The sequence below is a fragment of the Puma concolor genome, chromosome B2 (genome assembly GCF_028749965.1).
Source record: "Puma concolor isolate L17-30 chromosome B2, mPumCon1.1.hap2, whole genome shotgun sequence".
NCBI lineage: Eukaryota > Metazoa > Chordata > Mammalia > Carnivora > Felidae > Puma > Puma concolor.
Window position 1 is genome coordinate 45,471,236 of NC_141671.1, and position 24,827 is coordinate 45,496,062.

At 44.4% G+C, this 24,827-nt stretch overlaps 1 protein-coding gene across 3 annotated transcripts; it reads left to right on the forward strand.

The window, feature by feature from the left end:
* Positions 1–665: 665 nt before the first annotated feature.
* ANKRD66 (ankyrin repeat domain 66) lies at positions 666–9,006 on the forward strand. 3 transcript variants are annotated; one of them, XM_086707015.1, is made up of 4 exons: positions 666–1,183; positions 3,105–3,333; positions 7,880–8,077; positions 8,612–9,006. In XM_086707015.1, the coding sequence occupies exons 1-4, from the start codon at positions 1,021–1,023 to the stop codon at positions 8,706–8,708; spliced, it is 687 nt and encodes a 228-aa protein (XP_086563141.1). In that variant the 5' UTR covers positions 666–1,020; the 3' UTR covers positions 8,709–9,006. The 3 variants fall into 3 exon arrangements, with proteins under 3 accessions (XP_086563141.1, XP_025781922.2, XP_086563142.1); XM_086707016.1 differs by lacking the exon at positions 666–1,183 and adding an exon at positions 2,077–2,949; XM_025926137.2 differs by having other exon boundaries at positions 7,880–9,006.
* The last annotated feature ends 15,821 nt before the right edge of the window (positions 9,007–24,827 follow it).

The following is a 24,827-nucleotide window of genomic DNA, read 5'->3' on the forward strand; positions in this document are numbered from 1 at the left end:
TTTCGTTTTTTTGGTTTTTTTTTTTTTTAATATTTATTTATTTTTGAGACAGAGACAGAGCATGAACAGGGGAAGGGCAGAGAAAGAGGGAGACACAGAATCTGAAGCAGCTCCAGGCTCCGAGCTGTCAGCACAGAGCCGACGCGGGGCTCGAACTCACGAACTGTGAGATCATGACCTGAGCTGAAGTCGGACGCTTAACCGTCTGAGCCACCCAGGTGCCCCCCCTTTTCGTTTGTTTTTGACTCTACGTGTGTGATGCCACTGCCTGGCTTCATGCTGAGGCAACAGCAGCTTTGTACCTCATTGCTTTTCAACCCTCAGGGCAAATGTCGGCACAGTGAACAAGGCCAATGGCATTTTCACATTAGAATGAAAATAGTTTTGACTTCATGCATCCCCTGAAAGAGTCCTAGAGATTCCTAAGCATCTGTAGACTATAGTTTGAGAACTGTCGGTTTCTGCATTGATGTTGTAGATAACTTGTAGCTGTGTTGTTTGCATGTTTACATCTACTCCATCTGAATTGGTGTGCCAATAGTATTAACTTTCTCTGGAGTCCCTTCTCTGCATTCAGTCAGTAGACTTTTCACGTAGATTGTTATTGTACCCTCACAACAACTCCGGCAAGTTGTCTCCAGGTTATAGATGAGAAAGCCAAGGCGCAGAATCACACAACTAATTCAGAATCGCACTACCAGCCCTTTGGAACGGGAACTGGAGATAGCACTGGAAAGTGGTTTGAGGCCAAATAGAAAATGCCAGCCCATGAATTCAGCCTGTATGCCTGGAGGCAGAGGGGAGCGTCGATAGATTTTAGGTAAGGGACTGGCATGTACTAACCATGGTGGCTGAGATCCAAATACACCCTCAGCAACGCACACACATGCAAATTTGTGAGCTGAGAAAGAAAGTAAATGGTAAAGAATCCCGTGGAATCACTTACTGAGAAGAAAGAGCTGTAGAGAACTTCCTAAAGGGCATGTTCCCCCCACCCCCCCCCCCCCCATTATTTCAGTCATGGAATCGACCAAAATGTCAGACATGACAAAGCTCCACCAAGCTGTGGCTGTTGGGGATTACAGTTTCGTGAAAAAGATGTTGAAGAAAGGTCTCTGTGACCCAAACTACAAGGATGTGGACTGGAATGACCGAACTCCACTTCACTGGGCTGCAATCAAAGGTGAGTGGGCAGTGCCTGGGTAGAATCCATCTTTTTGTGAAGTGACCAGTCTGTGTGGGGTAGTAGGAAGAACATTTCTTGAGAGCCAAATGGAACATGTCAACCCTGGCACCGCCACTTACTGGTTGTAGCACCTTCAGCAAATTATTTAATGTCTCTGGGCCTTAAGTGAGTTATCTACATAATGGAAACTGATGCTACCTTGGAATCTTGTGGTGAGGGTTCACTAAGATAATGGATGTACAGTGCCCAGCCCATAACTTGCTCTCAATTGATATTAGTCTTCTGCCCTCTTGACCTCCAACAAGAAAGGGAACATCATTGCCGAGGTCGGACGGGGACTCTGCCTTGTTCATCGCTATAACCCCCAAGCCTCACATGGCTCGGTTACAGAATTCAAGGAGGATAGTAGCAAAAGCAGCCAATGGGCCTATCAAGGCCTTCAGCAGTGGAACACCATGGAAGGATGTCAAGTAAGAGAGTGTTCCGTTTGCTTTTTAAAATTTTGTTTTGACTTCTATGTGGAGAATGGATTGGCAGGAAGCAAGACTGGATGCAGAGAAATCAGTTGGTAGAATTTTGCAGAAACTCAAGTACAAGGTGATGGTAGCTATAATGAAGCACCTTTTAGTGAACATTGGCTTTATGCTGGGCACTGTGCTGTATACATTATGTCTGTGATTTCATTCGTACTTCACAAGAACTCACTGAGGGAGGTGATAATATATAATATATATTATATATAATATATTATATATAATATATTATATATTATATATAATATATAATATATAATATATAATATATTATATATTATATATAATATATAATATATAATATATAATATATAATATATAATATATAATATATAATATATAATATATAATAGGAAACTGAGCCTCACACCTTCGTTTCTCGTCTGGGATGCCGTAGTTAGCAGCTGTTATTTACTGGCAGGTATGAGCCCACATCCGTCGTCCCCAAAAGCCTGGGCTCTTAACTGGTGCTAACTATAAAGTCGGTGGGACTTAAAATATTTTTTATTGAGGTGTAGTTAATATACAGCACTATATCAGTTTCAGATGCACAACAACACAGTGACTAAACTTTTTTATGCGTTGCGAAATGAGCACCACAGTAACTGAAGTTAAAATCTGTCACCATTTGTAGTTACCAAAAAGCTTTCTTCTGGTAAGTTTTAGGATCTGCTCTCTTGGCAGCTTTCCAATCCGCAACACAGTCTCGTTAGCTATAGTCACCCTGTGGTACGTTGCATCCTCGGGACTTACTTATTTTATAATGACGTTTGTGCCTTTTGCCGGGCTTTACTCGTTTCTCCGGCCCCTCACCCCCCACCTCTGGCACCCACCAGTTTGTTCACTGAACCAGTGATATTGGCGTGTTTGTGTGTGTGTGTGAGGTTTCTGTTGTTGCTGTTGTTGTTGTAGATTCCGCGTCCAAGTGAGATCCTAAGGTATTTCTTTTTCTCTGGCTTATTTCCACTCAGCGTAATGCCCTCAAGGCCCATCCCTGTTGTTGCAAAATGTTTGTTTTTCAATCACCATTGACACTGCCAGAAGCTGAGTGAGCCTGACCAGTGCCCTACAGCCATGAATACAGCGCCTTAGGAGGGAAAGCAAGATTCCTAGGAAGGGATTGGGGGGAAGGGAATGCCCTGGAGGGAGGGAGTAGAGGGAATAGTTGGAGGGCCCAGGCCTCTGGTAGGAGCAAGGTTCATGGGGTGAAAGTGGGGCACTGAGTCCCTGGTAAGAAGGGGCGGGCGGAAGGAGAGGGAGGGTGAGGAGGGGCTTCCCAGCAAATGTCTTCCCTTCTTTTGGACAACCTAGGCTAGTTCTGGCCTCCGCGGGGGCAGAGACATTTTAATCTTAACCTCCTCCCGTTTCTTCCCGTTACATCTAAGGGCATGTGGAGGTGATGCAGCTCCTTATAGAATACGGAGCCAGGCCCTGCCTGGTGACTGATGTGGGCTGGACCCCGGCTCATTTTGCAGCTGAGTCAGGCCACGTGAGTGTGCTCAAAATTCTCCATGCATTGCATGCGGCCATCGACGCCCCCGACTTCTTTGGAGACACGCCGAAGAGGATCGCACAGATCTATGGGCAGACCGCCTGTGTGGCGTTTCTGGAGAAGTAAGTTTCCTCTATTTCCGGCTAGAGAAGTGGCAGAGAAACAGGAGCCTGTGATCAAGATATCTGCCAACTCAGTGGTCTCGGCTCCGTCCAAGGGAATGAGCAAATTCAGCTAACAGTCGTCTGAGTTGGTTTTATGAACTTTTCACAGAAATGACTAGTTTGGGTGGAAGCGACATTGCTGCAGATTATGTGAAATCTATTGCTTTTGTATTATACCAAAATTATAGTTATTTTAATGATACATATTTATAATAATGTTAACAACATCTCATTGTTATAATTACTATTTTAGATTGTACAAAAATTATCTCAGATAAGAGAGGTGAGACACCAAGTTTGCCAATGGGACGTGGGACAAGATTCATGCAGCCCCTGCAGATTCCTGAAAGGTATTCATACTAGCTCTGTGACCTTGGGCAAGTTAAGCCACCTTGCTGGCTCAGTTTTCGTATTAAAAATGAACCTGGTGAATTAGGCTATCAGCTGTAAGGTCCCTTCTACCTTTTAAAATTGCTGTTCGCCTATGAATCTTCTATTCTCACACTCACCAAACATAAGGACTCTTCTAGCACTTGTTAATCTTTTCTCTCACCCACACATTCAAATGGAATTAAGTGTCAGTTACGCACGTGACAGTTACAGCTTCGGGAGGCATGGAAATAACGTTTAGGAATTTATGATCCGGTTGGGTTAATCAGTAGTTCGTACACGAGGCAGTAAAGTAACAGAATGAGGGTGGCGTTGCCTGAAAACCAAAATGAGATGCGTAGCAAATCTGACTCCAGGGCAGGGCAGTTCATGGTGGGGAGGGGGGATGACCGTGAAATCACCTTCTAAGAACTTGAAGATAAAGTTATCTTCTGTAAAGTAAAATAGTAGCTTACAATGAGGTTAGATATCTGTAGAAGTAACCAAAGAGACCTTCTCTTAAGAAGGTGTTCCACAGTAAAAAAGACTCAAGCAGTGCCTGGGTGGTTCAGTCTGTGAAACCCCTGGCTCTTGATTTTGGCTCAGGTCATGATCCCAGGGTTGTGGGGTCAAGCCCCGTGTTGGGCTCCGTGCTGAGCACAGAGCCTGCTTGGGATGCTCTCTCTCCTTTTCTCTCTGCCCTCTGCCACATGTACACATGCACGTGCTCGGTCTCTCTTTCTGTATCTCCAAAATAAATAAATAAATATCATGATTGAGGTGATTTGGAGGTTAAAGAGACAGAACCTTGAGTCCTGACTCGAAGGCTCTTCTCCCCAATCCTGCATCATCCCCTACATTCAGTGAGCGTCATCCATTGTGGACCTCAGCATCTGCAGCATTGTTCTCTGAACTTTTAAAAACTCTTAACATATCACTATGTGAGCGTGGTGCCCTCTCTTCGTTTTGCCAGTTCCTGGATCACCACGCGGGGATTTGAATGCATCAAGACCTCTCCTCATTCAGCTTCTTCTTTCCCTCCCGATCCGTCGTCTGCCTGAAGGTTCCACGATCTTCCGTCTATCTGCCATCTGGACGCCATGATTCACTGCTTCTTCCATTCTGTTCCCATGATTCTTAAGTTTCCAACCGTTTGTCCTTCTGTACCATATGACCCAGCATTCCCACCCTTGAGTCAGTGTCTGTCTTCTCCACTCCTGTGCCTGTTCTGGTCGAGAAAAGCCCACAACGACGTACACAGGCACCGTCAGAAATTCTGGGATTCTGAGCCCTCAGAACAGTTGGACTATCCCTTCTTGTCCTGCTCCTTCATTGATGACTCACGTCCCCATCGTACATCCACCTGTTCCTCAGGCAGTAGGCTTTCCCCTTCATAGAGAAGATTGAAGCCAAGAGCATATGTATTTCAACCTCCTACAGCTACATGTGGTATATACACCACATCTGTTCCTTCTTACCTTCCTGTCTGTCCTTCTGGGAGAAGTGTTATCTCTCCATATAGGCCCTGACCCAAATCTTTGTACCTCCTACAAGGCCATCGTTCCCATACTCTCTGTTGCATCTTTTATCCTCTCTTCTGTCTTTTTGGCTTTTTTTCTACTCCTTCCCTTCAGTCCTCATTGGCCTTTGAACCTGTTCAAATAGATCTTCCGGAACAAACACACAAACGATTAGAGGTCCTTCTGCTGTCTGCTGTTTCTTTTCTCTTCCTGCATTTCTGTGCTACTTGAATGTTAATCTGTGTAATCGTCTCTCCTTCCTCACCCACCTTTGCGCTTCTGCCCCACTGTTGTATGAATCAATGCTCATCCGGGGAGGTCCTTGTTGCTAAATGAGTGACCTCTTATCAGTTCTCATCTCCCTTAATTTGGTATTTGACTGCCCTTCTCTTTTGGCATGTCTCCTTGGATAACTTTTTATCCTCTCTGATGCTACTGCCTTCTATTTCTCCTTGTACCTATCTGATCATTTCTTCTCATGACTCTCTTGGGCTCTGATTCTCGCTGGCCTTTTAGATGCTGAAATTCCTCAGCATCTTATCCTTGGCTGTCCTCTGCTGAACCTCTCTGCATAATCTCATCCCCTTCCTAGTGACCCGTGGGTGGATAAGCATGATACATGAGCCCAGCATAACTGAAGTGGAGGATGGGTGGTTCCTCCGAAGAGCGGGGGCGGGGGTGGGGTGCTATTACCAGGAAAAGTGGGCCCGCAGGGCTGAGCCGACAAAAACAACAACGATCAGCCACATCACGTGTAAGTCATGTTTAGGTATCATCATCTTCCATGTGGAACTTCCCCTTTGACAGTTGAAAGGGGTTAGAGAGAAGGAATCCTGGTTAAGAGGAAATTAATCTGGACCTTGAAAGATAGCTAAGGCCTGACTAATGCAGAAGGGAGAAAGATTCTTGATTTGGAGAGAAGGGCACCAGGTCGGAAGTACGCAGAGGTTGTGCATACGTGTGAGGGAGTGGAGGGGGAGTGAAAAGATGAGCGGCCTGGCTAAGTACACCACTCATGCTAGAAAGAAGTGGAGAATAAGGTTGGGTGCGTGGGTGACCATTATGGGATGGGCGAGCAGATGAGTGTGAACTCATCCAGGCATTGAGGAGAGGTAACAGATGCTCTAGCAAAGTCCCTTCTGTAGGGGAAGAGACAGCCGGGGTGGTATGCAGCTAGGATTGGAGGCACTCAGACCATAAGTAGGGAGGTCACTGAGGAATTTCTTAATGCCTCATGTTGCAAGTAGGTGATCTCCTGGGCTAGGATGACGAAAAGAAAGGATATAAGAGAATTTCAGAAAAAGCCTAGGCAGTATTTGACAACTTGCTGAATATCCTAGGGGTCCTAGTGAAATAATTCAGCTTTTGATTCGGCGTCCTCTAAGCCGTGCATTCAACAAATATTTTGGAGCCCTACCTACCATGCCCATTGCTTTGAACTCGATACCACAAAGGATTTAAAGATAAATCAGATACAGTGTTGGATGTCAAGTTCCCTGTGTGAGAGGAGAGATACTTGTTTACATAAATAGTGCTACTATGGGATAGAAGGTGGCAAAGCCCAAAAAGAGCAGGGCAGAGGAAGGATGTTATGTGGTCTAAATACAGAGCGGTCACTTCTTGTTGTTAAGGGGACAAGCAGGTTTGCTATCTCCTTATCGAACTGTGCTGTTTATAAAACTTTGTACCTGAACTACTTCAAATGATCCTGTTGTCTGCTTTCCTTTGTCCATGTGTGTATGATGATCTATTTACCCATTCCTCTCTTACCTCTTCTATTGTTCCGTATCTATCACCTATCTATATATCGTGTAAGTATTCTTTTCACAAATCCTTCTATATACAAATAATCATATGTGATTATGAGTACTTTCCTTTCTTTTTTAAATGTTTCCATATTTTAAATTCTTATACAACAAGGGTGCCTGAGCGGCTCAGACGGTTAAGCACCAACTTTGGCTCAGGTCATGATCTCTCAGTTCGTGGGTTCAAGCCCTGCGTGGGGCTCTGTGCTGACAGCTGAGCCCGGAGCCTGCTTCGGATTCTGCGTTTCCCTCTCCATCTGTCCCTCTCACACTTGCACTCTCACTCTTTCAAAAATAAGTAAACATTTAAAATTTTTTTTAATAAAAAAATAAAATCTTATGCAACAAATGTACATGGTTTTATAATTAAGGAAAAAATACAAGGGAAAAAGAAACGAAGGAAAACAGCATCCTAGTAATATGCTGGTGGCTCTGTGAATGTGAGTCCTTCAGCATTAGCAGTGTCGTCTTCACGCTAAGCGCCCATCCTTCTATGAACTTCCCACTCTGGGTATGCCATTTTTCTCCACCTCAGTAGCTTCTTTAGTGTCCGAGGTCCCGAAGCGTACACTTGGAGATGCTGGAGCTCGGCCCCCTTCTTTCTCTCCGGCACTCCTGAGGTGGCCAGGCTGTGTGCAGAGGGCTGGAAGAGACACCCACGTCGATGTCAGCCCAGGGTCTCCCATCCGGGTACTGAGAGCCGCCATCTTGCCCACACAGGCTGTCCCAGCCGGGTACTGAGAGCCGCCATCTTGCCCACACAGGCTCTCCCATCTGGGTACTGAGAGCTGCCATCTTGCCCCTCTCCAGGGCCGAGCCCGAGTGCCAGGACCATCGCCGCACTGCCAGGCAGAAGGGGCTGCCTCTGGACCAGAGGGACGAAGACTGGGATGCCAAGAAAAGGGAGCTGGAGCTGTCTCTTCCCTCCTCGAATCAAAAAACTAATCAGAAAAAGATTAAAAAAATCCGAGGCCCCACCAGGCTGAGCCATCCCAAGGAGAGGAGAATGTGAGGACAGCGTTGGTGGCTCTGGCACCCATGTTTTCGGCGGAAATAGCTTTCCCTGGCACCAGACTAGGAGTGGTTAGATCTGTGCTGTCTTTACATGATTCTAGAGAACATTCTGTAGACCCGCCTTCTACCGGCAGCTCATGACCTGTCATTCAACCCAAAGCCTTGCTGGGTGTTCCCTACAGGAGCTGCTGCCTCCTTGCTGATCCAAGCTGTCCACAAGTATTGCCAGGAAGGGACAAGTGTTAGCTGCTTGTGTTTGGCCACGAGTCCTTTGCACTGTCAGCACCCCGTGACCCACTATATGCAATTATTGAGTTACAGGGGGCAAAGAAAAAGCTCTCCCTAAGGAAACTGGATTGTTTCAATGAAAAAGAAAGTAACAATACAATCCCAGTAATTTCCAACCTACTCAGTTCAGTTAATCTCTGAAGAAAAAAAAAAAAGGTATTTGTTATCACGTAAAGCAAGCAAGGAGGTGAACAAATGTAGCTCCCAGTTTCCAGCTTTTTTTTTTTTTTTTCTTTGCAGAGTAGGGGCTCACAATCTCAGCATGGTCATTTTGATCCATGATCACTTTCACATAAGAAAAACGGTGTGGGTGATGGACCAACTCAGTGAGCGATAACCGGAAACCCCGACAAGAATTCATTTCATCCCACATAAGAAATGAGAGGTAGCAAGGATAGCTGATCATGTGAATACAGCTGTATTTGTGCAATGTGTATTTTAGGGAATCTGAACACAGATCAGGTATTTCCAATGAAAACATTGCATCCAAATTGAGATCTGCTCTAACTGTAAAATATATATCAGTATTTGAATACTTAGAAAAAATGTAAAACAGCTCATTAATGTTATTGATTACATGGTGAAATGATAATATGTTGGATGTTGAGTTAAATAAAACGTATTACTAACATGAATTTTATCTTTTTCCATCCACTTTTTGAAACACGTGGCTGCCAGTGGGGTGCCTGGGTGACTCAGTCCGTTCAGCGTCTGACTCTTGATTTTGTCTCTGGCCTCAGGTCACGATCTCATGGCACGTGAGTTCAGTTGGAGCCCTGCATCCGGCTCCGTGCTGACAGCACACAGCCTGCTTGGGATCCTCTCCCACCCCCCTTCCTTGTCTCCCCACCCCGTGCGTGTTCTCTTTCTCTCTCAAAAATAAATAAAAGCTGAAAAGAAAAAAAGAAAATATGTGACTGCTAGAATGTTTAAAATTCCAGGGGCGCCTGGGTGGTACAGTCGGTTAAGCGTCCGACTTCAGCCAGGTCACGATCTCGCGGTCTTCGGCCAGGTCACGATCTCGCGGTCCGTGAGTTCGAGCCCCGCGTCGGGCTCTGGGCTGATGGCTCGGAGCCTGGAGCCTGTTTCCGATTCTGTGTCTCCCTCTCTCTCTGCCCCTCCCCGTTCATGCTCTGTCTCTCTCTGTCCCAAAAATAAATTAAAAAACGTTGAAAAAAAAAGAAAAAAAATTAAAATTCCGTAGGTGGCTTGCCCTTTTTTTTTCCTCCTGACAGCACTGCAGAGATTTGCTAGTTTCGAGATTTTCTAGATTTACTAGTTTCTCTACCTAACTCAGTGTCTTTAAGCATCTAACGTCTTCATTACGCCTTCCTCAATCCATGTTTGTGTTAATACAGGCCGCGCTCGGTTTGAATTACCTGAAATGAACAAATGCTTGAACGTCTTTTTTTTTTAAATTTTTTTTTTTCAACGTTTATTTATTTTTGGGACAGAGAGAGACAGAGCATGAACGGGGGAGGGGCAGAGAGAGAGGGAGACACAGAATCGGAAACAGGCTCCAGGCTCTGAGCCATCAGCCCAGAGCCTGACGCGGGGCTCGAACTCAGGGACCGCGAGATCGTGACCTGGCTGAAGTCGGAAGCCCAACCGACTGCGCCACCCAGGCGCCCCACAAATGCTTGAACGTCTTATAGGAAAGTAGCATAGCTGTGGAGGGTACGCTTTCCAGTGTCTATATCCGTCCTGAGCATCAGTCCCCTTTCTCCTTGCTCAGCAATGCACCAAGGTGGCTCCTGCTCCCCTTGATCCTGTTGGTCCTCAACCAGTATGAACTTCGGAAGGCACCTGACTCAAGCTGGTCCAATAGGATTCTTCTCCCGGGAGGGTCAAAATGGAGGCTCTGGGCCAGCTGGTTCTGGGGTATGAGACTAAGCTCTGGGTGGAGCAGTGTCTCTGACTCTGTCCTGACACCACCCCACCTGCACCCCCCCCCCCCCCCGCCCCACTGCCCTTGATGTCTGCACAGAGCCCATCTTCTCTCTCTCTCTCTCTCTCTCATTCACACTTCCCTCCACTTCAAGACACAACACGCACAGAGGATTGTAGGTGGAGGTCGTGGGGGTAGGATGGAAAAAGGCCCAGGCTGCAACACAGAGCCCCCTCCCCCACCCCCACTCCCCCAAGTTGAGGGAAAAAATGCCTGTAGTTTTCTGTCATCACTCATCCCGAGACCCAGTCTTCTCACCAGTCACCCCCATCCCACCACTGATGGACCCTTCACGAATGAACCCCCTCTCTCATTGAACCCTCATTCCTCTCACTAAACCCCCTCCATCTCAAAGCCCTCACCCCTCTCAAAGAACGCCCTATCCACAATTTCCCTTCCACCCACAACACTGGCTAGGCCCTCAGAAAGACCGCCATCAGAGCCTGTGACTGAGCTGGGCCATGGTCAGGGTTGGGCTCTGTGCCTCCCCTCTTGACTGGGCCTTTCTGGGGTCCCTGCCTCCCTGTGAATCCTCAGGAGCAGAGGAGTCCCCATTACCACCCCCTGCCTCAACATTGCCTCTGCCCCTGAGCAACCCACAATGGGTCTTCCTCTGGAGCAATATGTCCCCCTCAGCACCAGCCACCGTGTGCTGGGCTGAAAACCAGTAGGGAAATCTTGCCCAGAGGTTGGAGCTGGAGGGTGGTAGTCTCGCCTGTTTCAGAGGAACACTGATGACGGGAGCTTGTGGCCCAGGGGCTGGGGTGGGACGAACCATGGGGCTGAGGCCACCTCCCAGGCCTGCCCTCAGCCTTGGTAGGCCCCGTGAAGGAGACTTAATAGAGGTAAGAACAGTGTAAAGGAGGATATTTTAACAGCCAGGATGCCCACAATTAAACTGGCTGTCCTGGAGGTGTCCACACTGAGACAGGTGAGCACACTGTGGGGGTATACAAGACTCCCATATACGAGTGGGCTGGACTCTCAAGAATTTCTGTGGCCCAGCTCAGATTTCACACCCCTCAGATTTCACACCTGGGTCATAAATAAATACATACATAAATATGTAAATAAATAAAAGATTCTTCTCCTGCTAACTGGAAAAGAAATCTTCATGAGAGGATGGGCCAGTAGCCTATAACCTCAGAACTGTGGAGTGGCTAATTCTACACAGGGCTGAGGAAGTGTTGGGAGGTGCTCCACAGAGAGAAAGAAAAGACTGAGGGAAAAGATGGCGGGTGTGGGGGGATGAGGGTGGGGACGGGGTTCAGTGAGAACACGCACGCACATGCACAGCTTTCTAGTTTCCAGTTCTGGTTCCTTACTCAGGAAATGTGTGAAAAACTACTTACATAATAATATTTCCTCTTTTGCCTACAGCGTATTGAATTGATCCCTCCCCCTCTTTTTTTTTTTTTTTTTTCTAAAAAATCTTTTCTAAAAAGGACAGTATTTTAAGATCATAGGCTTAGGAGTCAAGTAGATTTAGGTTTATGTCCTCCTCTATGAAATAAGCAAAATAATCCTTACTTCTTGGGGTTGTGCAGTGAGGATGAGATGAGATGTGCAGCCTAATGCTGGCATTGGCACTCTAACAGGTCGGTGTGATGGCTATTATGTTTCTATAGGAGTGAGCTCAGTTTTCTCCTGAGAATCCCAAAGGGGTCCAGGAACAATGCTCTGTAGGGGTCAATTGAGGGTCTCCCATTGTTCAGTCCATAAACACGCCCGGTCTAGTTTCCGTCTTCCATCAGCTTCACAGACCCGGACCAAACTGATAAGTGTTCTCAGGGTCCTTTACTGCAGCTACGGCCTCCCAGTGTCCTTGCAGAGTCCTTTGTTCATGGTTAGTCTCACTGAGACACTAGAAAGGAGAGATTGTGTATAGTAAATGAAAGCAATAGGAAGAAGACACTGAGGGCTCTGTTGGAATGTGGATTCTGTACTAAGCATGTATTATATCTAATCTCCATGACCCACCTGCAGAGTAGGTCTTACTGTCCCCCTGTGACACCACAAACTGAAATTCTGAGAGGTTGTGTGACTTGCCCTAAGCCCCTGGCTAACGCTCCCATAGCCTTGAAATTCTGCCCACATTGGAAGGCGTTCTAACCCTTCAAGCTCTGGGATCTCAGTCAGATTGCTTAACTTCTCTAGAGTCCTCACCTGTTAACTGAATTTTAGCTGAGTTCGCAACAATTCTGAGAATTTGAGACAGAAGACACGCACTTCCTCAACCCCCTCCATTTTAAATAATGCTCTCAGCAATGCTCTCAGCGATGTTTACCCTCATTTCTCCACTGTATTCCAAGAATCGTGACCAGCTGAGGAAATACACAGTGGAGAATGCAAGTGGTTAGTAATAAACACCAGCTATGACCATGTGATCAATTTCAGAGATAAGGACTGTGATTCTCATAAGTATCCCTCCTCATTTTGTTATGAACATGTTTGGTGTGTGTGTGCATGTGTGTGTGTGTGTGTGTGTGTGCGCGCGCGTGTGTGTGAATGCAAAATGGTACAGCCACTTTGGAAAGCAATTTGGCAGTTTCTTATGTGGTTAAATATACACTTACCATATGACCCAGCAACCCCAATCCTGGATTTCACTCAAGTGAAACAAAACTTACATTCATATACAATCTGTAAGTATTTATAGCAGCTTTATTCATAATTGCCAGAAATTATGGGGACTATCCAAACGTCCTTAACTGGTGAATGGATAAACAAACTTGGTGCATCAATATCATGAAATAAGTATTGCTTAGAAATAGAAGGGAATGAACTACTTTTGCACAAACACCATGCATGAACCCCAAGTCCATTATGATAAATATAAGAAGGGCAGATCAAAGCCTGTATGAATCATTTGTAGGACAATCTGGAAAGGACACAACTAGGACAGAAAGCACATCAGTTGTTGGCAGGGACTGTCTACCACAGGCAAGAGAGAGGGAAGGACTATCTACGAATTTTACCTGTATAAAATTTTAGGGTGATATAACTGTTCCATATCTTGATAGTTGTTGTGGATGTATGATTATCCGATACACGAAAAAGTATGAATGTTACTGTATGCAAATTATATCTTAAATACTTTTTTTATAGGAGGAAGGAATTAATGACTACTTAACTCATACACTGAGATAAATCTTTCAAACTACCGGGTCCACGAAAGTTGAGAGTGGAAAAGGGAATATATATCAGAAATTCTTGGAGAAATTCCTTGGAAATACTAAGAGTTCAATGAATTCCTTGATTGCCTGTGCAACAGAATCACCTTTGGGATTTATAGGAAATGTACGTGGCTTTGGCTTCAGAGATTCTAATTCAACAAGTCACGGCTAGGTCCCAGGAATTTCTATTTCTTCAATATTCACTAAATTGTTGTGAAACCCATCTTGGTTTAGAACCCCTGAGACATAATTGCTAACGTCCTTTCCAAACTAAGCATTCCCATGACTGCATAGAAATTAGAATTTATGTCAACTTCTCTGGTGGAAAAAACAAAACAAAACAATCTTTACTTTTACTAATACTGATATTTAGCATTTCTTTCAATTATGAGTTGGGTAATAAAACTCAAATATTAGGGGTGCTTGGGTGGCTCAGTCGGTTGGGCGTCTGACTTCGGCTCAGGTCATGATCTCGCGGTCCGTGAGTTTGAGCCCTGCATCGGGCTCTGGGCTGACAGCTCAGAGCCTGGAGCCTGCTTCAGATTCTGTGTCTCCCTCTCTCTCTGCTCCTCCCCTGCTCATGCTCTGTCTCTCTCTGTCTCAAAAATAAATAAATGTTAAAAAAAAAATTAAAAACAAAACAAAACTCAAATATTAGCAGTTTCTATGACTTTGCTGCACACAGACACCTCATGTATTTTCATTACATATTGACATAATATAAATCATGGTATTTCAGATTATTAAATATCTAGATATGTTAGATCTCTTGAAATAACATTAACACTAATCATTAGTTGGAAATTATGATAACTATTAGAATTATCTTTGTGTCTAGTTATACAATACATTAATAAACATACATATTATATCACAAGCTATTATTTCAACATTTTGATAATTGCATTTTAATAAAATTAGTTTCCTTTATACTCTTACATTTTATTTTATTAAAAAAAAATTTTTTTGGGGCGCCTGGGTGGCGCAGTCGGTTAAGCCGCCGACTTCAGCCAGGTCACGATCTCGCGATCCGTGAGTTCGAGCCCCGCATCAGGCTCTGGGCTGATGGCTCAGAGCCTGGAGCCTGTTTCCGATTCTGTGTCTCCCTCTCTCTCTGCCCCTCCCCCGTTCATGCTCTGTCTCTCTCTGTCCCAAAAATAAATAAACGTTGAAAAAAAAATAAAAAAAAATACTATAAAAAAAAAATTTTTTTTAAATGTTTTTATTTATTTTTGAGACACAGAGCAACAGAGCATGAGCAGGGGAGGGGCAGAGAGAGAGGGAGACACAGAATCGGAAGCAGGCTCCAGGCTCCGAGCTGTCAGCCCAGAGCCCGATGCGGGGCTCAAACTCACGGACCGTGAGATCACGACCTGAGCCGAAGTCAGACGCTCAACCGACTGAGCCACCCAGGTGCCCCTACATTTTATTTTATTCATTTATAAACACTTATTCTAGGGTTGGCTCAGTTGGTTGAACTTCTGACTTCAGCTCAGGTCATGATCTCACAGTTAGTGAGTTCCAACCCTTCTTCGGGCTCGAGGCTTTCAGCACAGAGCCCACTTTGGACCTTCCGTCCCCCTCTCTTTGCCCCTGCCCCACTAGTGCTCTCTCTCTGTTACAAAGAAATTAAAAAACATAAAAAAACAATTTAAAAACACTTTCTCTAGAAGAGGTCCAGTGCTTTCCCAGATGACCAAAGAGGCTCACAGCACAACAGACTTAAGCACTTTCATGGTAAGTCTTCTGGATTTGAAGTGTGATAACTTCCATAAATGAGACACACCCATATTTAAATAAAAGCAGAGGGGAAGACTGGTCTAAAATACAAATAGCCACTGGGTTTTGGGTCACCTAAAGTATTTCTGGTGAACAACGCCCTTCTGCTCAATCAGGTTGGGAAGGGAATTTGTTTACTTGTTGACCCAAGTTGACAGGTTGAGGGTAACAAGCCTGGGGCTTGAGAGCCACGCTGAGCTAAATCTGAGCAATCCCCTATCACACACGCCCATACTTCCACATATGCACCTGATGAGACCTCTTCTTCACCTACGCTTTCAAGAGCATGACAAAACAAAGCAAAGAAATCAAGCCCAGCCAAGGTTCTGAACTGGGCGCAAAGGCGTAGATTTGTAAAAGCAACAGATATCATGGAATACACACAAGTACACAAACACACACAAACGCATGCGTAGAATCAAACAGTAAATGTTAAGCTCTATTGAAGAAGGGCCACATAATTTATATATCCTCTTTTAAGATGCTATACTTAATTATTTATTTTTATTATTTTAGTGTTCGTTTTTGAGAGGAGGGGGAGCATGAGTGGGCGTGGGGGGCGGGGGTGCCAGAGAGAGAGAGAGGGAGACAGAATCTGAAGCAGGCTTCAGGCTCTGAGCTATCAGCGTAGAGTCTGACGCAGTGCTCGAACCCATGAGCCACGAGATCATGACCTGGGCTGAAGTCGGTAGCTTAACTGACTGAGCCACCCACGTGCCCCTAAGGTACTATATTTAAAGCACTGATCAGAGCACAGTGAATAAACCATGAGGTGTTTTTGTCGTTGCTATTGTTTCACTTGGCTGTAAAAGATATTAATTGCCTATGGAAAAAAAATCCCTAGTGGAAATGAGCAAAGATTATCAAAGTGAAGGCATAATGACTACTTTTGGAAAAGTACTGTGTCAGAGGGCATAAGAACATGAGGGTAAGAGTCTAGCCTTTAGCCCAAGAGACATATAGACTCTATTGCTTCCTAGCTAAGCGATACTGAGCGAGCTGCTTACCTTCATGACCTCATCCTTTATCCATAAGGCGGGATTGTACCTGCTACATTGGCTCTTGTGATGATTGAATGGTATGTGGACAGGGAGAAAAGATTGAGAAAATGTGATGGGAGAAGCCTTTCTCCAAAGATCAAAATCAAGGGATTCCGTAAAAAATAAGATGGATGGAGGAAGAGAGGGATGGATAGGTAGTTGGCTTGATGTGTGGTAAAGTAAGCAGTGAGAACTAGTAGAAAATCAGTGTAAGGGTGTTTACTGTAAAATTCTTTCAATGGTTCTGTAGGCTTAAAAGTTCTCTAAATACAATGTTGGGGAAAATAATCAAGAGGCTTTTCTGTAGCAGTGAGTGGCCTTTGGAAACGTCGATGGTGCCAGGAAATGAGGAACGACTCCCTCACGTTCCACTGTGTAGTTGGGTTTAGTGCCCAGTGTAGAGTAGACAGATTTGGGCAGGTCCAAGTAATTTTGTTTCCAAGCACTTTGAACTTGAGCAATTTTTTTAGCCTGACTTGTCCTCATTTTCATCCATGACAAACAATGAGAACCATGCCTGCCTCTTAGGATGAAATGCAAATGTACCCGGCACCTATGATTAGGAAAATGGTTAGGGAATGAAAATTATTATTATCATTTTTATCAGAGTCAAGAACACCTTAAAATTCATCTAATTCCAAACCCTCATTTTACAGATGGACAAGCAGATGCTCAGAGGGGAAAAGTGATTTCTCCTAAGTCACACAGCTGATTAGTTGTAGAACCAGAATTTGAATTCACATCTTCTGTGTTCCAGTCCTGTAATCTGTCTCTTGAATCGCTCTTTCTCCCAAGACTGGTTTCTTAAATCTTATAGAATTACATGATCCAACTCCATGGCAATCAAGTATCGTCAATCAATCCCAATGCAAAAGAGCAAATGCCTAGTAAGAGACAGACCAAGGCTGGAATGGTGGAGTTCTCGCCCCTGGTGGTTTTGCTGATCTACCCTCAGGCAGTCCCAGATTCCAAGGCATCAAGAGATTTTGGAGCTGCCCGCTTTGAGCCCTCTAGGGATCTTGGGCCTGAGAAGCACCGTGGTTCTCCCACTGGGGCACAGGGCATGTGGTAACTTCACAGGTGTAGCTGCAGCCCCTTACCAAAACATTCCTTGTCCGGTCTCATTTGACAAGATCAGGGCAAAGAAGCAGTCCTACTGGAATATGACTGGGGTCCCAAGGCCTGCCTGTTCCCACATATGCTCCCCACGTTGGGCCAGACAGCTCCAAATTCTTGCTGAACTTGCAGAAGGGAAATCAGAGAACTTCCACCCCTTGGGAACCACATGACTATTTAGCAACATTCCACCGAGAATTCAGCAATTGGAGAAAACCGCTTCCACTGTCTGAGTCATTCTCCAATCTCTGGCCGGCTCACACGGGGACATTTCTCCAGCCTTATCTCACCGGGACACACGCCGTGCTAGTCTTAGAGAAAATTGATCTACAAACATTTCTTCTTTAATGTTCGGTTCAGGAATTCTCATGACAATATGATCCTGGGCTTCCTTATCAGTTGCCATGAAACTTGATGATTGCAGACCCTGAAGAATCTAAAGTAGCAAAATACTTTCCACAGAGAAGTTCAAGTTGTGTATGAAACAATGAAATGCGAGGTCTGGATATCATTGTTTTTATAAAAATGTTAAGCTACGTCGGATTTTCGGATCGCTTTCCTGCCGTCAGAAAAAACATCTCTGGAACTGGCTGGCAACGAGCGAGCAGACACTGGATGCGTTCTTTTTTTTTTTTTTTTTTTTACGTTTATTTATTTTGAGGGGGGTAGGGGCGGAGATAGGAAAAGAGAGCATCCTAATCATACTCTGCACTGTCAGCACAGAGCCCTACATGGGGCTCAAACTCCAGAACTGTAGGATCATGACCTGAGTCGAAACCAAGAGCCTGATGCTTAACCGACTGAGCCACCCAAGTGCCCCTAGATGCATTCTTTAAATTTGTTTTTTATTGCTGTGTAACTTACATGCCATTGTCATGGCTCTCATTTTAAGTGTACCTACTGTTCAATGATTTTTAGTTAACCGAAAGAGTTGCACAACTATCACCCCAGTCCAGTTTGAGAACATTTCCATCACACCAAGGAGATTCCTCCTGCTAGTTAGGCAGGCACTCTCCATTTCCACTCCCAGCCCTTGGCAACTGCCAATCTACTTTCTTTCTCTATAGATTTACCTTTTCTAGAAATCATACAAATGGGTAGATGACTTCTTAAGAGCTGAGAATCATAAATATATTACTCACAGATTCAATCAACCACTTACCAATGTGTATTATGCATACCAGTTGCTTGCGAGTGAAACAGACTAGTTCCTGTCCAGCTAAGAAGGCAAGAAGTTAAAACAACTAAAACCAAGAAAAGCTGATGGTCTATGAAAGGGGAGGTCCAGGGCTCTCTGGGAATGCTTATCTGGAGTTCATAAAGTAGCCTGGAAAAGTCAGAGGAGTCGTCTTGGAGGAAGTGACATATAAGTGAAAGACTCAAGAGTAGGCTGGAGGTAAGCAGGAGAATTGGGAGAGAACTCTGCAGCCCAGACGTAGAGGATGTGTGTTGAATCTGAGGGACCCAAGCAGGTTTGGCAAGGCTGAAAATATAATGTGTGTGAAGGAGCAGGGAAGGCCAGGGGACATGGTGACCACGGCGGTTGGCCTTGGAGGGTACATAAAGCCAGGTCACAGTCGGCCATGGTGTGATGCTCGGATGGTGTCCTGAAGGCAAGAAGAAGCCTCTGAGGAGGTTCAGGCAAGGTTGCATGTGACATCACAAACAGACTGGAGCAGGGCAAGAATGCAGACAGGAAGACCAGCTAGGAAAGTGCTGGAATAATCTAGGCGAGAGATGCCACTGGGAGGCAGCATAGCCATGTGGTTAAAAGCTTTGGACTTTTCCAGAGAAGACATACAGATGGGGGTGTGGAGAAAAAAGGAATAAGGAGCTGGCTTACACAATGACAGAGGCTGGCAAATCCAAAACCTGCAGAGCTGATGTTTAAATTCAAGTTCAGTAGTTGGCAGTTGTCGTAGTACCAGGAAGAGTGGGTATCTCAGTTAAAAGGCTGTCAGTTAAAAAGAGTGGATAGCTCAGTTAAAAGGATATCTCAGTTAAAAGGCTCAGTTAAAAGGATATCTCAGTTAAAAGGTGGCTCAGGTAGGAGAATTCTCTCTTAGTTGGGGGAGTGTCAGCCACTTCTTCTATTCAGGCCTTCAACTGATTGGAGGAGGCCCACCCACATTAAAGAAGGCAATCTATCAATTACTTAATCTATCAATTTAAATGTTAATTCCATTCAAGAAGACCCTCACAGAAAGACCCAGAATAATGTTGAACCAAATACCTGGGCACCCCATGGCCCAGTCAAAATTAACTATCATCTAGGTTAAGAGTAAAGGTAGTAGCTAGGGGTACCGTTTTATAAAGAGGAGTCAGGGAAGGTATCTCCAAGGAGAAGCAAGATGCTATGGAGGAGGGTCATTCTGGGTGGAGGGAACAATAAGTACCTAGGGCAAATCCAGAACATCTGAGCTACAGTAAGAAGCCACCATGGCTGGAGCAGGAAGCTGGTGGGGGACGCCTCAGGGAAGGAGCTGAGGTTGAAGAGGCGGTCAGCAGCAGGTTCATGTCAACCTTGTGAGCCACGGCAAAAATCGGGCATCTCGTTTTAAGGACCGTGGAAAACTACTGCAGGATTTTAACCACATTTCTGACTCCTGTGCTGAGACTAGGTTGCAGAGGGGCAAGAGAGGGAGCAGGGACACCAGTAATGGAATTTATTGTGATCAGGCTAGAGATGATGGTGGCTTGGGCTGTAGTGAAGGCTGTAAGAAGCAGCCGGATTACAGGCATACTTTGGAGGGAGAGCAGAGGACCTGATGGTAGGGTAAATAGACACATTAATAGACAAGAGACAAATCCTCAGGATGTGCCCCATCAACCCTTTTCACAGACCTCAATTATGCTCAATGACAATTCAGCTTTCACACAGGGAAACCCTTTGCTGGGGTGGCCTCTGTCGGCTGATGCTTTTTCTGAATGGCTGTGGATGTGCTCACTCTTCTGGAAAGTTGCTCTTGCTTTATTCATCACTATATGCTTCTGTCTGTTTGCCAGGAAAGCTATCTGTGCACGTGCTGCCTTCACTAGATCTTGGTAGCTCAGCTTTGCTTTGTGAGAGCTTCTTGGCTAAATATCATGGACTTGTTTGTTTGCTTTTGTCTTATTTTTCTGAAGAACTACAATGTTATTGAGGTCTAATATACATTTGTCAAAGGCACAAAGCTTACGTGAACTGTTTAATGTGTATATTTGTGAAATCTACACTCTAAACAGGATTAGAACATTCTCATTGCCCAAGAACGTTTCCGCAGGCACTCTTCCAGTCCAACCGCACCACCCTTGTCCCTGTTCCCCAAACCTCTGTTCTGATACCTGTCACCATAAATTAGTTTGGCATATTCAACGTGATATAAGGAACTCATTAGTATGCCTTATCTGCGTCTGGCTTTTTGCATTCAACATGATGTATTTGGACCATTCATCTATGGTATCGATTGTGTCAGTGGTTCATTCCCTAGATGAAGAGAGCATAATTTACTTATTAATTTACTACTTGGCGGACATATGAGCCGTTTACAGTTTGAGGTCATTATGCTTAAACTTCAGTGAAGCATTGTTCACAACAGCCAAGAGGTGGACATAACCTGGATGTCCACTGATAGACGTATGGATAAAAAAGATGTGGGGTATACACATAATGGAATATTATTAAGCCTTAAAAAGGAAGGAAATCCTGCAATATGTGACAGCATGGGTGAACCTCGTGGACACTATGATAAATGCAATAAGCCATCACGAAAGGACAAATACTGTATGATTCCACTTCTACGAGGTCTCTAAACTGGCCAGAGTCATAGAAGCAGAGAGTAGAATGGTGACTGCCAGGGGCTGGGGAGAGGGAGAAATTAGGAGTTGCTATTCAACGGGGAAAAAGTTTCAGTTATGTAGGATGAATAAGTTCTAGATATCTGCTCTACCACATGGTGCCTACGTTAACAATATTTTACACTTAAAATTTTGCTAAATGCATAGATCTAATGTTGAATGCTTTTACTACAATAAAAAATTGCAATGAACAGTGGGTGCATGACTTTTTATTTCCACATATTTTCATTTCTCTTTGGTAAATACCTGGGAGGGGAATCGCTTGGTCACAGGGAAGGTGTATGCTAAGTTTTAACAGAGTTTTGTTTTCAATTTAGTTTTCACGCGTGGGAAGGCACATAGGACACCCACTTAAAGGCTTTCATCAATAGGCCTTAGAAGGAAAACAATACGTGGGGATAATGATAAACATAAAAATTATAGGGTGCCTGGGTGGCTCAGTGAGTTGAGTGCCCAACTCTTGATTTGAGCTCAGGTAATCATCCCATGGTCATGGGATGGAGCTCAGCATGGAGCCTGCTTGAGATTCTCTCTCTCTCTCCCCCTCTGTCCCTCCCCCACTCCCTCTCTCTCTGTCTCTGTGTCTCTCTCTTATTAAAAAAAAAAAAAGAACACGATAATGGGGCTCCTGGGTGGCTCAGTTGGTTGGGCGTCCGACTTTGACTCAGGTCATGATCTCACAGTTTGTGAGTTCAAGCCCCACGTCGGGCTCTGTGCTGACAGCTTGGAGCCTGGAGCCTGCTTCGGATTCTGTGTCTCCCTCTCTCTCTGCCCCTCCCACACTTACACTCTGTCTCTCTCAAAAATAAATAAACACTAAAAAAAATTTCTTTTAAAAAGATAAAAATGATGATAAAGAGAAAGAGAGGATCATGATAATGGTGATGTTTTTGTAGTACTTACCATGTATAGCTTCATATTTGTTAATTTATTAAATCCTTACAACAACACTGAGAGGTAGGTATTAACTCTCCTCATTTTACAGTTGAAGAAACTGAGGCTTGGAGATGTGAACCAATGTTCTCAAGGTCATTCAAACCCATATTGAAAAAGCCCATATTTTTCAACTAATTGTACCACGTCATATAACAAGTCCTATGGCCATCATCTCTCACGTCTTCTCCCAATGCCCTGACCATCCTTCTGGGTGGCTGCTTTGCTTTTTGGTGGACCTTTTGGAACCCTGTTGTGTCCAGTTTGCTGGGTGGCTGCTCTCTCGTGTCCGAAGTGCTAACAACGTTTGCCTGCCTAGAGGGTCCCTTTGACCAGTTTGTTTGCCTTCCTCCGACCCCCTCCCGTTGCTCTCCACACCCCTCTCTCTTCCCCTTCCTTATCCCTACCCGCTTCGCCCAATCCTCCATCATTACTGCACCCCCACCGCCAGACCCCATTATAATTTACCTAAAGCCCATAAACATGTATCCTTGAATCACCTTCTCTCAATGGTTAGAAGAATCTTCCCTCAAAATGGCTTATTTGCTCTCCAAAGTATTTTGTTGTTTTTGTGAAGAATTGTGTCCAGAATCGTTTTTATAACGAAAGTATTTGACTCAATGTCCTTATTTTGGTTAAACCACCTTGTAGCATCAAAACTGTGATGCTGCTGAACACAGACATGCTGTTTATGTGGGTACCTTTCTTCTATCCGATGGGGATTTCAAATGAATGGATTTCAAGGAAAAAAAAAACCCACTGGATTTGTTATGATTTCGCTTTACTTTTTTCTTCTAGATATGTCTAATTATAGTTTAAACAATTAACACACATCCCGAGTCTTGGTTTTTCAGCAATAAACTCCTGCCTAATAACAACATACTTGAGTAGCCATTTTCATATCCTTTAAATTAATCTCCATGAAACCCTCCAAGGTAGATCCAGCAGAAGTAAGTGGGAAATACAGACATTAAGTAGGAACATGGCTAAGGAATGGAGATTGTCTTGAGTTTGGAATAGAACCTCCAGTTCAACTTCATACAAATTTCATATATTTCATAACTCCAGTATCATGGGGAAAATAACAAATTCAACCCGTTGTGGAGATGCTCTTTTTAAAACATTGAAATCAATTTGTACTAACAATTATCTTAAGTTGTTTATAATGCTGTGCTCGCTGAAATGTTCCTGAAATGTAGGAGATGATTTCTGTGAAGCCAAGGCGCTGATGTCCAATTTCCTAGAAAGTCGGCGCCGCCCTGGTGGACTGTAGAACAACAAAGGGATTTCTGTCACGAAGTTCCAGTCTAAACAGGACAGATAGCCTTCACCAAAGTACACACTGAATCCCTAGCATTGGATTATAAAAGTAAATAAAATTTTGAAAGCGGGCGGTTAAGTTTATTCAGGACATCATAGAACCTTCGAATTTGAGGTGCTATATCATCAAGGTATAACATCATTTTACAGATAAGGAAACCAAAGCTCAAAGAAGTCAAACCATAAAGCATCAAACCGTAATGTCCTGACAAGACATGAAGACCTTTCATGAAAACAGAGTTAACATGCTCAGTAACCACACAGGCATACATATCAAGAGAAATACCTATAGAAGGTATGGCAAATGTGAAAATGTGTATTAATACCCTACTGTTCTGCATTCCTTAAACATTCTTGATGTTTCCCACCCCACATAGAGTGAATTGGTGGAGAGGCAGGTTAGGAGGCTGATGCGGTCATGCAAGGGAGTGGTTATACTCATCTGAGACGGGGTGGAGGCTCTCCGGAAGGGTGGCAAGCAGATGGTTTTGAGAGTTGGTTATGAAGGCGAATCCACACCCCTACTGCCATTAATTTCTGGGAGAAGGAAAAGGCAAGGATTGTTCCTAACGTTCTTGTTTGGGGCCATTGGGTGGATGGTAACAGACGGGGAATAGAAGATCAAGACCAAAGGAGAAGACTTTGGAACATTGGACCAAGATTGTTTAATAGTGGATTTTCAGGAACTGAGACATCTGATAAAGAACATGTCTTGGGGCCCAGAAGGGCTGAATATAGTGTCTCAAATCACACTTGAACTAGTCCCCATTTCCCCCTCCTAGAGTGAAGGGGATAAAGCAGATAGAACATGGACTGTGGCATCAGACACAGGTGAATTTAAAAGCTGGATTGGGGTACCTGGGTGGCTCAGTCAGTTGAGCACCCGACTTTGGCTCAGGTCATGATCTCATGGTTCATGGGTTCGAGCCCCGCATCGGGCTCTGTGCTGGCAGCTCGGAGCCTGGAGCCTGCTTCACATTCTGTGTCTCCCTCTCTCTCTGTTCCTCCCCTGCTCCGCTTTGTCTCTCTCTCTCTCTCTCTCTCTCTCTCTCAAAAATAAATAAATGTTTTTTCAAAATTTAAAGTAATTATTGATAGGTATGTACTTACTGCTATTTTGTTAATTGTTTTTTGGCTGTTCTTTTTCTCTTGTTCTTTTCCCTTGTGATTTGATGATTTCTTTAGTGTTAGGCTTAGATCCCTTTCTCAACTTTTGTGTATCTCCTATAGGTTTTTGTTTTCTGGTTACCATGAGGCTCACCCCCTATAATATATGCAGTCTATTCTAAGTTGATAATGATATAAGT

What these genes read in the sequence shown, in the direction of transcription:
- ANKRD66 (XM_086707015.1), top strand. Translation starts at nt 1,021, where the DNA reads ATGGAATCGACCAAAATGTCAGACATGACAAAGCTCCACCAAGCTGTG. An exon ending in TCACTGGGCTGCAATCAAAG is followed by an intron (nt 1,184 to 3,104) that starts GTGAGTGGGCAG and finishes GTTACATCTAAG; the next exon opens with GGCATGTGGAGGTGATGCAG. An exon ending in CATCCCAAGGAGAGGAGAAT is followed by an intron (nt 8,078 to 8,611) that starts GTGAGGACAGCG and finishes TTTTCTTTGCAG; the next exon opens with AGTAGGGGCTCACAATCTCA.